The sequence below is a fragment of the Kwoniella shandongensis genome, chromosome 8 (genome assembly GCF_008629635.2).
Source record: "Kwoniella shandongensis chromosome 8, complete sequence".
Taxonomy (NCBI): Eukaryota; Fungi; Basidiomycota; class Tremellomycetes; order Tremellales; family Cryptococcaceae; genus Kwoniella; species Kwoniella shandongensis.
Window position 1 is genome coordinate 1,359,407 of NC_089294.1, and position 15,260 is coordinate 1,374,666.

General features: G+C 46.1%; 1 protein-coding gene across 1 annotated transcript; it reads left to right on the plus strand.

The window, feature by feature from the left end:
• Positions 1-214: 214 nt before the first annotated feature.
• On the plus strand, positions 215-2,745 carry CI109_104928 (uncharacterized protein; the record flags this gene model as incomplete). The annotated part of the gene is made up of 6 exons (XM_032007407.1): positions 215-577; positions 654-777; positions 832-1,031; positions 1,104-1,300; positions 1,355-2,591; positions 2,647-2,745. The coding sequence occupies 6 exons, from the start codon at positions 215-217 to the stop codon at positions 2,743-2,745; spliced, it is 2,220 nt and encodes a 739-aa protein (XP_031858313.1).
• Positions 2,746-15,260: the final 12,515 nt, after the last annotated feature.

The window sequence follows — 15,260 nt, forward strand, 5'->3', positions numbered from 1 at the left end:
TGACTTTCCACGCCACTGTTTTTACTTTTCGCGCGTTGGCTTGTCAGTTGGGTGTTATTGTTGAATGAATTGGATCAACATCAATATCACTCAACATTGCACGTCCCCTTCAGTCACTCCTAACTCTCCATGACCTTATAATCTTACTTCTTATTCTACTCATTCATAATTATCCCCCACTACACCGCTTCGAGTCGAGAGTGGAACACATACAATGTCGAGACCTCAAGGACATCGAAAGTCTCAATCGACATCAGCATTATCATTCCTCGCGACGCATGAAGAACAACAAAGCTACATCCCACCACTCCCCTCATCACGTCCTTCGCCGTCGCTTTCTAATCATGCATCCTCTTCAACATCGTGCGCTCCGATACCATCGTCGCATACACCGAAAGATCGAGATAGGTCGAAATACAGACATCGATCCCAACTACCTAGCGTTGCAGAGTCTACCTCGTCAGCTTCACTAAGCACTTTGCCAGGTTTGACGACCTCGAACGAACGAAGTGCGAAGAGGGAAAAGTCTGTACCTCACGATGTCTCGGTGGAAGTGCTAGAAGAGTGGTTGAGCGATGTACGTGCCATGTCGCCAGCTTGTTGCTGCTATTGTGGCTCGATACGCTACAGAAAAGCTGACAAAGGTAATTCAGATTCGATCATTACGAAGCTCAACGAGGAGGCGCTTGGCGGGACTGAAAGGACTGGAACGGTACTTCGTCGAAGGATGTATGGCCCAACGATCAGATATGATGGAACGAATAGTCTCTTTACAACGTGAGCTTGGTGACTGCACAGACCTTGTTTATGCAAAGCTAACATCGAGTGTAGTCCACCATGCCTTGCTATCCCTGCTCACACGACATGCACAAACCCTATCTCATCGGGCCTCACATACTTCCATACCTGCCGGAGATGATTTGGCGATGGGCATGATACCCGAATTGACAATAGTGGTGGGGATGCTTCAGGGGTTGTGTTTGTTGAGTCGAGGGTGTAAGCGGGCTGTGGGTGAAGGCTGGGCAATGGAGGTGAGTCCTTTTTTGACACAATTGTTGAAGTCCCCGTTTTCCTAATGTGCTAATACCTTGCTGCGTAAACAGATGTTCATCGACTTGTTACTGCTACTACGTGCGCAAGCAGGACAAGGCGAGGAGAAGGCGATCGCATACAACATCATGGAGCTTCTGTTCTGTGTTCTGGTAGACTCGCCAGAGACCGCGAGGAGGTTCGAAAAGCTTAGTGGGCTGGAAGCGGTTGTAAGAGTGCTGAAAGGTACAGGTGCGACCAAGGATGTTCGGTACGTGAATGATTGTGTACTCAAATGGGTCATAGCTGACGACTCTTATATCAGGATGAAGTGTATTGAGTTCTTGTACTTCTACCTGCTTCCGGAGCAGACTGACCAACAACGAGTGGTCTCCTCGGCTTCCTCGTCCGGTTCGTCTGCATCCTCAGTCGACTCGCCGCTATATCCTCCTTCGCCTCTGTCAACATCCCAAGATTCAAATCAGAGTGTGGTCTCCCGTAGTGGTCGAACCTCACCTTCCGCATTTCACCGAGATCATCTCGCAGATGTCGATATGCCTTTCGTACCTATGACTCCTCGGAAGCCTCCCCAACCCGCTCTGGGTTTCCTTACACCGTCCTCGAGGAAAGTTTCGATATGCAACTCGACGAGCTCAACGCCGAGTCTTCCGACAGTACCAGCTTCACCTAGAGTCATGCCAAGCTCCTCCTCAAGGGGTCTCGCGGCTATGCTGGATGAAGTCGATGGTTCCAGTCCGACTATTGGGGTAGAAATGCCTACGCCGCGAAGTAGACGTAGTGAAGTCGGAGAACGGAGCGGCGTCGGACTCGGTCTTGGACTGCCGAAGGTTGGCGGGATGACACGAAGTAGTACGGTTCAACGAAACTTATCTCCAACAGACTCCTCTTCCACGTCTCCATCATTTACCGATCCCTTCACACTCGCGCCAAGCTCCGAACGATCCCACTCTGGCTCTTCAGGCTCGTCTACCGTAGTTCCGTCTTCGCGCAACATCTCTAGGTCCAGCACACAACCTTCTCTGACCATCTTACAGAGCGGCCCGAGGCTGCCGAGCACCACTACATCCCGGCGAGTCAGTGTGAGACGGGTCAGCAAGAGTCCGTTGGTGCAATCGACCGTACCGGAGCAAGGTGAGACTCCCGAGAAACGAAAAGACGCCTCTGCGACTCCGACAACGGCAACCTCTGGACCTCGAACGCCTAAGATCCGTCATTCCCGAACCCAATCTCATCTCTCCGCTTTGGCACCACCACCACCCGTCCCACTCGTTCCGGAAGTGTTGCCCGTCCCTCCGTCGGCTGAGAGGGCCTCACGTACGCCATCACGACCTCATCGAGCGTTCCCAGCCGAACTCACGAGAGGTCTTCCACCAAGTGCATCGTCTCCGTCGTTGAGCTCGATAGCGCGAGGCGGTGTGCCCACTCCTCTTGGGGCGAGCAAGAGGATACCATCGGATAAACGATCAATACCTTCAAGCGCAAGGAAGGAGAAGACGCCGATGAAGAAGGACGTCAAGAGCGTAGAGGAGAAAAAGGAGATGGTGAGTCATTTATTGAGTTTCTCGTTTCGGACCTAATGAGAGTGGGACCATGTAGCTCGGTATGTGGCTGGGTAATGTCGAACAACTGGTACAAGGTGTTGAGAAGGTCAGTTTCTGGGGAAGTGTTGGCAACGCGGGAAAGGTGAAGAAGTGATTGTGACGACGGTTGTTGTTGTTGTAGTTTCTATAATATTTTGATGGATTCTTGTGTCAGCAGCGTTGCGAATCTCATCTATTGCTTTCATACAGGAACTATTCATCGCTCCGACCTGACTTGGTGTCGCGGAGTCAAAAACGATCACTGTAGCTGGTAAGACGTTCCTCATACATCATTCCTATACGTTCCTATGCAAAAGTGTGCCCCTTGGGGAAGAAGGACCCTTCCGACTCGAGTTTGATTGTTCTCATTTGCGACATTGATCAGAATTCTCCACTGCTGCAAATAGATCATCCTCAGAACTTCTTCACCGTTCAGCATTGGGGACGCATACAGGCTTTCTTCCACGCTGTCACGAATGACAACTACCAAGACCAACATTCTCGGGTATACATAGCCAGAATCGGGAGGTTCAGCAGAATCCCGATTACTGTGACCTTTTAAAGTGTCGAATAGCGTAGTTGGCCACTGGCTAGGTAATGTGTTATTACACACGCCACCCGTCATAGGCCGGCAAGTGGTTGCCCTGTCAACTACTTATCGAGAAGCATGTAAATTGTCCATTTGGCTGATACAGCCACAACCATCCGTCTTTCCACCATGTGGGTACGGTTCGTACTCTGACATTCTGAGTTGCCTTCTCTCAAGTCCTCCACATACTTCTGCGACAGAATTTGCTGATTTCAGAACGACCAGCTGCTCTGACCCGGCAATGTAAACTGTGCCATGTGGCTTGAATGCATTGTCTACAGAATGAGCTAGTAAGTCTAGGAGGATTATTTACACAGTCATTGGGTAAGGTGATCAGAAGAATGCATAAAGCATTGTCCAATTGAATAGGAGAGAATAAATGTTGTATTATGCACAGTTGTGACAGAGGTTGATAAGACATTGGAAGAAAGAACCAGAAAGCCAATTCAATGTGATGGTTGAAATCAGCTGGGAGAATGAGACTAGAAGATGTGACTAAGACAGGCATCCAGCAGTATGGGTGATGGGAAGGGGACTGAGGAGGTATGCCTCATCTGGCAAGCACCATATGAGGTGAAGATCTAAGATACAGGGCAGCACCACATTGCATCTATCTTGGCCAGCATTCACTTCTTCAACCTCTTGGAGGAGCTGTAGTCCATATGGTCATGGTGCCCTAATGAGTGTTTTCCATGGTGCAAGGAAGCTGTTGTAATTGCTGTCCCTGTGCCTCTATGCTCATTTGTAGACATGCCAGTCTGAGGTGGTCGTGGGACAGTGTTTGCTTTCAAGGTGGAACGAGCCTAAGGAAAAACAATAAGCCAATTGTCCCACACCTATCAACCCTTGATCCTCTGACCCACCTCTATATCAAGCTTGGCAAACATGGTAGCAGGAACAGAAGTCATCAGCAGCCTGTCAAGTCCTTCAGACTTTTCCTTGTTTTTGCGGTACGAGAGTTGTGTGGATCCTTGGATCTCGACAATGGTTGAACCATACCCGAACTTTGAACGTAAAGCACAAAGAGGGATACCAGCTCTCTCATGGAGACTTTTCTTCAACAGGGTAGCTATGTATTCATTTGACACACTTGTGTTATCAGTTGACCTAAATCTCAGAACATATGGCCTTGCGTCCTGGTCCCATAACTGAGGTTCCTCTTCCTTGGAAGGGATTGCTGATTCAAAGCGCTGGGACCATTGTATTGTTCCTGGTGCACTTGGCGGTTTAGCCTCCTTTGTTTGCAACACCACCCAGCCATTCTTTATACACTTCTCGCGCCTGAATTCCAGCACTGGTGGGTTCACACCCGTCCTTGCCTAAGGTAAGGTGCTGTAACTTTTGAATGTTACTTCTATCTTGGGTACTTCTGACAATGAACAGCAACAAAATGAAACGGGTTATCAGCACCATACTTGAATTTGACTGATGAGCTTTACCCAGTAGGGATTAAGTAAATGATTTTGATCAGACCCACCAGAGTTGCCTTCTGCATTGCTGTAAAACATGGAAGTCTCAGGCCCTAAAATCATGATCAGTTACCGATCTCTGCTCACATCTTACCTGTCTTGGGCAATCCTTGGCTGCTTGAGATGTTGGAAGGTCCTGTAATACACAAATGTCAAGAGATTAGCACCAATTTAAGGGGCAGATGCTGCATTCTGTACAGGGACTTACCACTGAGCATGTGAGCTGCTGTGTGGTGTCAACAGAAGTCATCCATCAATGAATCAGTTCTTAGATTCCTCGTCAAGGACCCCTGTGACATCCAAAGGAGACTTACCAGCTTCTTTGGTAAAAGAGAGACCCCTGGATGTTGCTTCTTTCATCAAGGGTTCTAATCTTATTCTTTCTAGAGTCACAGTATGGTCATCCTGTCCTGAAAAGTGCGGATAGATAGGATTGACCTGTCCGGAGGTGTCTTGAGCTTGATGAGAGTCTAGAACAGTGTAGTCAGGTCACCATCAGGAAGCATGTGCGTGGAAACGATCCTCACAGTCAAACTGTCCAGGGGCTCCACCCAAGTAACATTGAGGAGCCACAATGCTCCCCAGCTGTGCATCGACTTGAATTGGGCCTCTGTTATTGTCCATTGGTGAAGGGTAATCATATGATCGATCACCCAAAGTTGGTTGCATGCCTGGAACAAAGGATTGCTGGTGCTCTGAAGGGAAGATGGTATGTTGAGCTGATTAGCTAATCATGCCTAATCATAGAGTTATTTACAAGGAACCCACCAGGATATCCACCATACGGGGCCATGGTAACGGGCGATGCAGATGGTTGAGCTGACAAAGCAATGATTCAAGATCAGTCTTGGCATGTAATCTTCTTCTTGAACACTTACCAGAAAATTGATAATTGTGTTGACCTCTCACTTGGGCAACTGAGACATAACCATGAGCTCATTGTGAAACCAAGAAGGAAAAAGCTGTTAGTTTGTCTGACCCACCAGCACTGCCACTAGGGTTGTCAAAAGGCATTTGGGTATATTGTCCACTTGCTGTCAAATCAGGTACACTTGCAGTGCAGTAAGCCCCTCCTTGGCTATGCAGCTCTGGCTGATGGGTGGAGAGATGAAAGGATCCCTGGTTGGGATCTGGGTCGGAAACTAGAATCACACTGTCAGTTCATTGTGAAGGAGTAGATGATACAAGTGGTGAAAAAACCACCAGGTGGGGCACCAAAGCTGTATGACCCAGAATTTTGTTCTGTCAATACATTGATCAGTTAGATTGTAAGGCATCTCCTGACAATTCTGCCAGACTTCTGGCCTTACCTATGTAGGGTGATACTTGATTGTCCATGTGATCCATGTATGACCCTGTACCAGATGGTTCAACATTTGGCACTGTGTGAGAATTACAGAGGCTCAGTCAGCAAGGAGCTCACCAACATATGTATCAGTGTGCACACTTGAATCAACAGAGTCTGATTCCTGAATCAGCCTTGCGGCCAGGTGTGAAAGTAACGAAGCTGCACAAGTGCACTCACTGTAATTCTGCCCTATGTCATAGGTGGTGCTGTCAAATATTGGTGCTGAACATTTGGGCTCATTACTCAGTCATCCTTGTCTTAATCATTGACGAGTGTGCAGATTGACTCACCTATCACAGGGTGTCCTTGATCATCCCAGTACTGTGTGGATGTACATTCTCCTAATGGGACCAAATGGTTGATATGATTTCTTTTCTGAAGGGTGTCTTCAGAGGGACTCACCACCAGACGTTTGATCTGTCTCACCAGCATTAGGTGTGTCTGAATGATAAACATTTCAAGATCAGCTAGATAGTTGTTCACATATAAAAGACGATTCACCAGATTCCAGGTAGTCCCAGGGATTAGGGCGTTGGTTTGACATGGTGAGGAGGGGAATGTGTCTGGTCCAATGTAAATGAAGATGGAAATGGAAACAAAACAGATGTGAGCAGCAGATTTTCACCCTGAATGGCATGTACATATACCTTTTCTGCCACCACCCCAAGGACTTCAACTTCATATTCCAAGATGCAATGAAAGGACACTCACTCTGCAACATTCAGTTACATCACATTACATCATTTACATCCCAATGTATCATAACACATCACATTACATCATAACAACTAGGCCTGCAACTCATCGACAGCATACATACAAGTGCATTACATCACAATGCATCACCCTGCATCATCGTGTGTTGTACTAGAAGACAGGGACCTTCTGACATTACTGTAGCATCCTGTCGGACAATGTTGTGCACATTGAAACACATCAAATAGGGCCTAAGCGGCATCCGCACCCAGTTGACAAGTGCGACAAACAGCTAAATATAGAATAGCACGCTGTCATGGACTGAACAAAGGTCATCAACTCTTATGGAGAGTGGCTGATCTTGGCAGATACATTGACAGGTGTGCTGCCAACTATAGGTCCACTATGTATGAACTAAGAACATGTCTCACATTGCACGTCATCTGTATAGGCCAGAGTAGAGGAAATATGCACATTGAAACTGGGAGAAGGTGACAGAAAAGGTTAACAGAGCTTGGTAGGGATGATTAGACCCTAACACATGCACACAATTGGGAGAGGGTGATGGGGAAAACAACCAAAAAGAAAAGAAAAAAGTAGAACGGAAAATGGTGGGCTCAGAATGATTGTTACATAAAAGAAGTTTGTGAGAATCATTGGTCAACATTGAAAAGTGGAAAAAAGACTGAGACACATTTGGCTGGAGGGGACAACTTGTCAGTGGGTAATTGTTACTACTACCTCATTCCAAAGAATCTGGCAATACCATTGCCTTGAGATGGTTGGTTCCCTTTTGAGGGACGTGGTGTCTTTGCTCTCCTTTTGCTTGAGGTAGATGCGTGCTACAGAAAAAGCATCAGCTAAGCTGATGTATCTACTGAGAAGTGGTGTCATCTCAAGCTCCAACCAACCTCTTGGTTATGCTCTTTGAGTGTTCTTAGACAAACCTTGCCAATCATCTTGCCCGAAATGATACCTGTTTCCTTGACTTTGAATTTGGTCTTGCTTGGATCACAAAATTCTACCTTAACCCATCCATCAACAAAGCCATAGTTTGTTCTGAAATTGGGCAAGGTCTGGTAACCGCATGGATCAAGAGCAGCTGATGAAAGAACACGTGGATGCAGGGCCTTATATATTCTGGAGTTTGAGGGTTTGCTTTCCAGATCGAGGCCAAAGGCAACAGCATATGGTTTCCAACCTTTATCCAGAAGAGAATTGAATTTGCCAGAAGGTTCTGTCTCAACACTTTGATACCATCTTGCCATTGCTTCAGGTAGATCATTCGGGGTATTTTCTTTCATTCCTTTGACTTTCCCTGCATGTAATTTAGTCCATTCACTGCTCCACCATCCGTTACCCCTACTGTGCATTTTCATTGGCTCTTCAAAGCGTGACCATGATCCATTTTTGATACTTTCGAGACCGGCATGTTGCACACGTACAGGGCCTTCTTTCAAAACTGAATGTGCATGATGTCAGAAAGTGCTTGGCATACTTTTTCACAAGTGGCATCAGCACCTTACCATAATCTCCATGTTGCCTTTGGTCTATTGATCGTTTGGTAACAGTAGTATTCTCATTGTCCTCAACAGCCCATGGATGATAATATTGATCCAAAGGTCCATACTGTTCGAGATACAACTCAATTTGGGGAGGGGCAGATTGGCTAGCCGCTGTTACAAAAGCTTATTCTATCAATATTGCTCATGAACCACACATATTTTGTCTCCTACAGACGTGCTGATGTGATGTGTTGCATCTGCACTTACCATCAGAGATGTCAGAATCCTCAGAAATTTCCAATTGTACATCTTCCATGTCAGACTCTACTAGTGTGTCTGATCCATTTTCAATGACAGAGTCAGCGTCCCTTGGCATGTGATCTTCTTCGCCTGTAACAACAGCTTATCAGAACATCTCTTGATAGGCCTAGCAGCCTTCTTTTTTGCTATCAGTGACAATGTGTACAACCTACTGGAGGATGCATCAGAGTATTCATCCCTTGGCATCGATTGTTGAGTGATCATTGAATTGTAGGTCATGGGAGCTTCAGGTGTTAAGAGAGTGGTCAGTGGTCATGCCAGACATTGGTAGTCGAAACTGCACTCTCACCAAAGCCTGGCTGTCTGTGTTGATACCCAACACTTGGGTATGGAGCTGGTGTACATCAGCCACATATTCAGTGTTGCAGGAGATGGGGAGACTTTGGGACTCTCACCTGAGACATGTGATCCATGGTCATTGTAAGGTTGGGTAACTTGCCCTGAGGGAAATGACTTATGAACATGATTTTCATGGTGCAGGAGGCATTTTCTTGATGCGGCTCACCATCATATGTATAAGCCAGACTTTGTGTGTTTGCAGGTCCTGAAAACTGACAGTCAATCTTCATACTATTCATTTCCAAATGAGGATCACCTACTGCTCAGAGTTTCTTGATCCGGCCCACAACCCATAACACTCCTAAAATCAGGGGCCGTGGCTTGATTGTAGTCTTTTCTCACAAATGTCAGTGATGGTGCCCGGTATGAGTGTGATAAAAGCGGCGTGACAGCGTACCATAGAGTTGACCAGGTTGATGAGGGGTGTAAGACATGATTGATGCTGGTGTATCTGGCTTTGATACAGTGATGAGGGGTAGATAGAGAAGGGACTATGTACACAGATAAAATGCACAAGAACTGAATTGTGAAAGACCATTTCCCGCTGTTGCTGAAAGGGTACTTATACTGTATATCTTTCCCGGTATGAAACACCTCATTGCAGAATAGAAAGGATGTGACCACTCATCCGCTCTGGTCACATCATGTTATTACACATTACCTCACTTTATGTCATGCAACATCATGTTGTATCATGTCATATCATATTGCATCATTTGACATCATTGACATCATGCTGTATATTTGTGAGTTATATTTGGAAACACAATGAGGTGGGATCTTGCATCCTTGCATGGGAGCTCCATTGACATCTGTAACAAGGAGGAAGATGATTGGGTTGCCTCTGACTGATGTGTCAAAGGTGGAAATGGGCCGAAAATGCTGGCTGATGTTGCCAAACTCCCATGACCAGAAATTTATATTGCTGTTAATCCGAACGCCACTGCCTTATGACTAGCAGAAAAACTGTGTTAGAGAACAAACAGGACAACACACCAGAGATGTAGCAGTATTCTGGTTTGGACAGAGGTTCCTTGAGTGTTCCAGGTCAATAATAATTAGATTGCATCATGTATGATAATGTGTCAAAACTGCAGGACAGAAAGTGAACGTTCAGAGAATGAGTGAATGAAGAAAGAAAATATATGATTGAATGGGGTGAATTGGACATTGCAGTATGCACAACAGTGGTAGAGGGTGGTAGAAAAAGTGCCTAGAGAATAGAAACTGAGTATGCTCGAGAGGGAAAGGTACAGAGGAGACAAATGTGAGAGGGATGTAGACGTCAGTGGGCAGTGGCAGGTGGACATGCTTGGATTTTGGGCTGAATGGGTTGTGGTGTTTCAGGGTTATTGTGTAGTCACTGCAAACTCCATTTAGTCCTGAAATTGGAGTCAGGTTGGGCCAGAGGGATAGAGGTGGGTTGCACCAACTTGGCTAGTCATGACCTCTTCCCATAGAAAAATCCGTTCAGGAAGGGATGTTTCAGTCTTCTTCTCGTTGATTTTGAAGAGGAATTTGCAGGTTCCCTGTGGCTTTCTGATGTTCTCTCCCCTCTTGAGGAAGATTGTGCTGTCCCCCTACGTCTACGTGATTCACTCTCGCCTTCTGTAGAAGGATCTGCCCGCTTTTTGCGACTGTGTGATTTCTTTGTTTCCCTTGAGACAGAATCTGACTTCTTTCTGTGACTGGTTGAGGATTTCTTCCCCTTTGAAGAAGAGTGTTCGGTGTCTTTGCTCGATTTCACTCTTGGGGAAGGATGTGTCTTTGTGGACACACATTGACATGCAAAAGATCAGCTGAGCTCACTCGACTCCCATCAAAGGCTTGCTGTCTCAAGCTTTCACACACCCTGTCATGATGATGTCTTGGTCTGACATCTTGTGGCCCGCCTGCTTCAGGATACATGTAGTATTAGTCGGCATCTGGCACAGATTGATTGGCTAGTTAGCAGACTTTGCACAGTATGAGTGGTGTCCATGATAAGACCTACCAGAGACAGGCCCATGCACATACGGCACAACAACTTGATATAAATGATATTTGTTGTCAATTACACATTGAGCACTGATCATATGATTCACTCTCACCTGCCCCAAACTATATATGGTCTCCTTCAGAGTTGATGGGTGATCCTTGCCCTAATGAATCCATTGATTTAGCAATGTTTTTGTTGGTGATATGTTCCACATGAACACTCACCACGAGTGTATGCATGATCCTCATCAGTGTCTGACTCATCATTGTCAGCATCAGAGTCGCCAGCTGTGTCTGATCCATCCTCAGTGTCAGAGCGTCCAGACATTCTTTCCTCTCCACCTGTGACAGCACATCGAAACAAGCCACAATCAGCTCTGAACCCTGTTTTCCTCTGTCTACGCACTGTACATATCATACTTTTCATCAGACTGGTCCTCGTTTGGCTGAGGAGCTGAAGTGACGGCGGGATTGCCAGGTGGAAAGGCTTGAGCAATGGATATATTAGTTGGACAGTACACATGATCCTGATCGCAGAGCTGCATTCTTACCAAAACCAGACCCCATTCGGCCCCCACCCCAATGGTAAGTTTGTCGGCCTGACGCTAACATGACATTAAAGAGGTACTTGACATTGGATGGAGGATCATTTCAGTAGATAACTCACCGCCAAACCCATCAGATGGTTGTGCACTGGCACTACCTGTTCCTGATGTAGATCACACCAAATCAGCCTTGCAACTTGCTGTGAGTGACCCATGACTGTACTGCCACACTCACCTTCATAAGCTCCACCAGCGTGGAAATCATCAGGTCCCGAAGCTTTACCTGTTGTAACATTAGTCATTGAGTGAATATCATACTGTTCGGCAAGTCTGGCATCTTATTGGCGACATCTGGTATGTGGTTGCCAGGATGTTGAGTGGATGGCCCTGAAGCAAATGACAGACGAATCTGACATTCACATCCATAGGGTGAGGGATCATACTAGAACTTACTTGCAAAAGTCTGAGCTGTGTCTTGCGTGTCATGAGTGTTGGTCTATCCTGATATGCTTGAGTAAGCCTCAACACTATCCTTATACGGTAATCACTCACCACTTGGAGGCTGATGACCCTGTCTGGAGCCCATGTTGGGTGACATACCCGAGGTTGTGTTCTGAGAATTGGCTGTGTGTGTCCAGTCAGACTCAATACATACTAGATGAAGGTCATGGGGAGTGGCAACATACAGAAAGGCTGGCTAAATTGTTCAGGATAGCCAGACATGATAGTAACTGCAATGAAATTGACAACAGCAGAATGTGAGGGGTAGCTGGGGGGATCTGTGCGTACCAATGGGATGGCAAAGAAATTGAACTAAACACTACCTATTCTCACTCTCGTCCAAAGGGTACTTATACCTCTTCCCCCTCTTTCAACACAACATTGCAGATATAGAAAGGATGGGTCTTTCCTTTGTATGACATCATGTCATTCAAACCAGAATGGCCCATAACAGGATCTGAACTGCATCATACCAGAGTACATTTACCATGACATGACATTACATCATCTGACATCATTGACATCATTCATGACAAGTATCAGAGGAGAAATGAGATCGTTCAGGTGGCTGCCCGGCTCAGTCCCTTTGTGAGCCTTCCTCTCCACCTGCAACAATGATAAGCATGAATGGGATACCATTGTACATCATGTACAAGGTGAAATGTGACCCATTTCTAGAGTGGTGTTATCAGACACTACACTTGTTATAGAAAACACCCATAGCCATTAAATCTCCCCCACATGCTGGCCTCTGATCGACTGTGTTGCAGAGCCAACAGGAGAGAAATCTCAGTTGTTTTTACAATTACCATTAAGTGTGCAGGTAGGCTATAGGGACTTGCAATGTGCTGATCCAGGATTTTTTGCCTTGATATTACACGACATGGCAAGCTGATTCAGTAAGTGGACTACCAACTTTAGAATGATAGCCACATTGTGATTGAATGGATGAGACTGATAAGAATCAAAAGAAAATGATCCCATAGACAGTTCAGGATGGTGTAAAATGTACATCTGGGAGGCAGAAATCTGGAAAACAGATAGATATCTACACTGTGATTGGGTGAGAACTAAATAAATGATTTGGAAACTTATGATACTGAGGATGTAGACGGTGTGATCTGCACAAGGTGGTGAAGGGTGATCAAAGAAACAAACAGATAGAGAAGACCAAGAAGAAGAAATCATGACAAATTTAGGTGTTATGGCAGTGAAATGAGTTTGATAAAAATGTTGCTCAGAGGGCTGTGAGTGGGGAGTAAAGGTAGTTGTCTAGCAAAAAGGCGCACATGGGCAATATAGTGCTCAAATTGACTTTGTCTCATTTCCTCAGCCGCTTGGTGCTCCCCTCTCTGTGGAATCCTCTTGAATGCTTTTCTCCACCTTCATAGGGGGGCAGATTCCCTTTGTCATTGCCTCTGCGTTGAACATTTTCTGCATCTGTGTCCTTCTGTGATTTCTGTGAGGTAGGCTGATGGAAGACAGGCCACCAAAGCTTACTAAGTCAACAGGGAGATGAGTGGTCATCAATCTTCACTCACCTCTATCTGGAACTTAAGGAACATTGTACCAGGAACAGTGGTTTCATCTAAACTTCAAATGAAGATGTGCCTTGATTACCTGAACAGAAATGAAGCTTCACCTTCCCAGCAAGTGTGGCCGTGATTGTATCAAAGCTAGGAAAGATTGAAACCTTTCTCACGACGCACACCTTCCCTCTTCAATATCAGATCTGTTCCTGTCAAGCATGTCTTTTTATCATTAGGCCTTTTGAGACCTGTCATGAGAAAGCTGACAGCATATAGTCTTGAACCCTGTTCCAGAAGTTGGCTTTCATGTTTTCCTGTAGGAATGCTTGTTTTGAACCGTCGCAACCATTTCCCTCTCCCATCATATGTTTTGGCCTCAGAATATCCTATTCCCATCTCTGTCCATTCACTGATCAGTGATTCATTCTCGAGGGTTCTCAGCAAGGGTGGGTATTTGTTCATGTTCGCCCAGGGCAACTTATGCATACTGGTAGGGGAAGCATGCGTCACTCGAATCGGATGTGATCCCAAGGCTGCACAACGATACCATCCAAATAGGTAATCAGTCCAAATTCGTTATCAGTGTGAATTCTGACAGTGACAGTGAATTCTCACCAAAATTCCTTGGTTTGTTTGCAACCAGATGAGCATGCTTCTGAACTGTTTGCCCCCCTATAAAATCACCATGAGCTTGGCCTCTTAACACCAGTGGCTTGTTGGGTACCATCACGTTCAAACTCACTAGAAGATCGACCAGAAAGGTCATGGTATGCATGATGGGTTGAAGTTTGCGGATCCTCTTCTTCGTCTTGAGTCATGAGGCCAGACCTTTGGGATGATGTGACTAGTGCAGTACACTTCTTTCCAGGCACTTTGGTATCAGCAGTGATGTCTGCACCAACAGACAGACCACTCACATCAGCCTTATCAGCTGTGCTGTGGGCCTCACCAAGGACATAGCTCCTTTGCTCTGGAGCATAGTTGGCTTGAAGGGGATGGGTGGAGCTTGAGTCTAAAAAATCATCAGGAGTCTATCTTGGGGACATGATCAATGGCCTGGAAGAGAGGCGTTCAGGAGGGCATTTGTCAGAGTGGGGATACCTGACTGTTTGGGTGCCTGTAAAATGCAGATGATTCCGAAGCTAATCCGACAACCAATGAGAGTGTTATTAGGGCAGATTACTGGGTTGTGCAGGAACTTACCATGAGACATGTCATATACCCCACCCACATTGCCATAACCTGGGTATGCATATCTCAATACCATGATCCTGTCTGTTTGGACACAAATACCAAGGTCAGACTTACCAGGATATGAATTGTCATTGCGGGGGTCTTGTGTTCCAGCTCGACCTGGTAGCATATTCAACGACAATCACATACAATGAGATCTGCCCATCAGCAGGTCTCTCACCTTTGGCACTGTGGTCATAGCCACTTCCATAGTGTTGGACTTGTCTATAGACCCCAAAGGGCTGAGACTGATGGTGATCAGCAACAGAGTACTGTGAGTCTGGTTGTGCAAACATGACATCAGTGTGATCCATCTCAAATGGCACTTGTAGACTCACCTGCATACGCGCTAGCTGTTCCACCTCGAGCATTGGGGCCTGTGTGTGGCTGCATCAGCCTTGACACACTCAGTGTGTGAGAAAAGTCATTGTATCGAGGACTCACCAGAGTAGGTTTCGACCCTGTTGTGGTATTCTGCAGGAGGCAGTGCTGCAGATACAACTGTCAGGGATAGAACACAATACTTGTAGGGAGTTCTTGAACTGCCCTCACCTATATAGGATGGTCCACCATCAGCA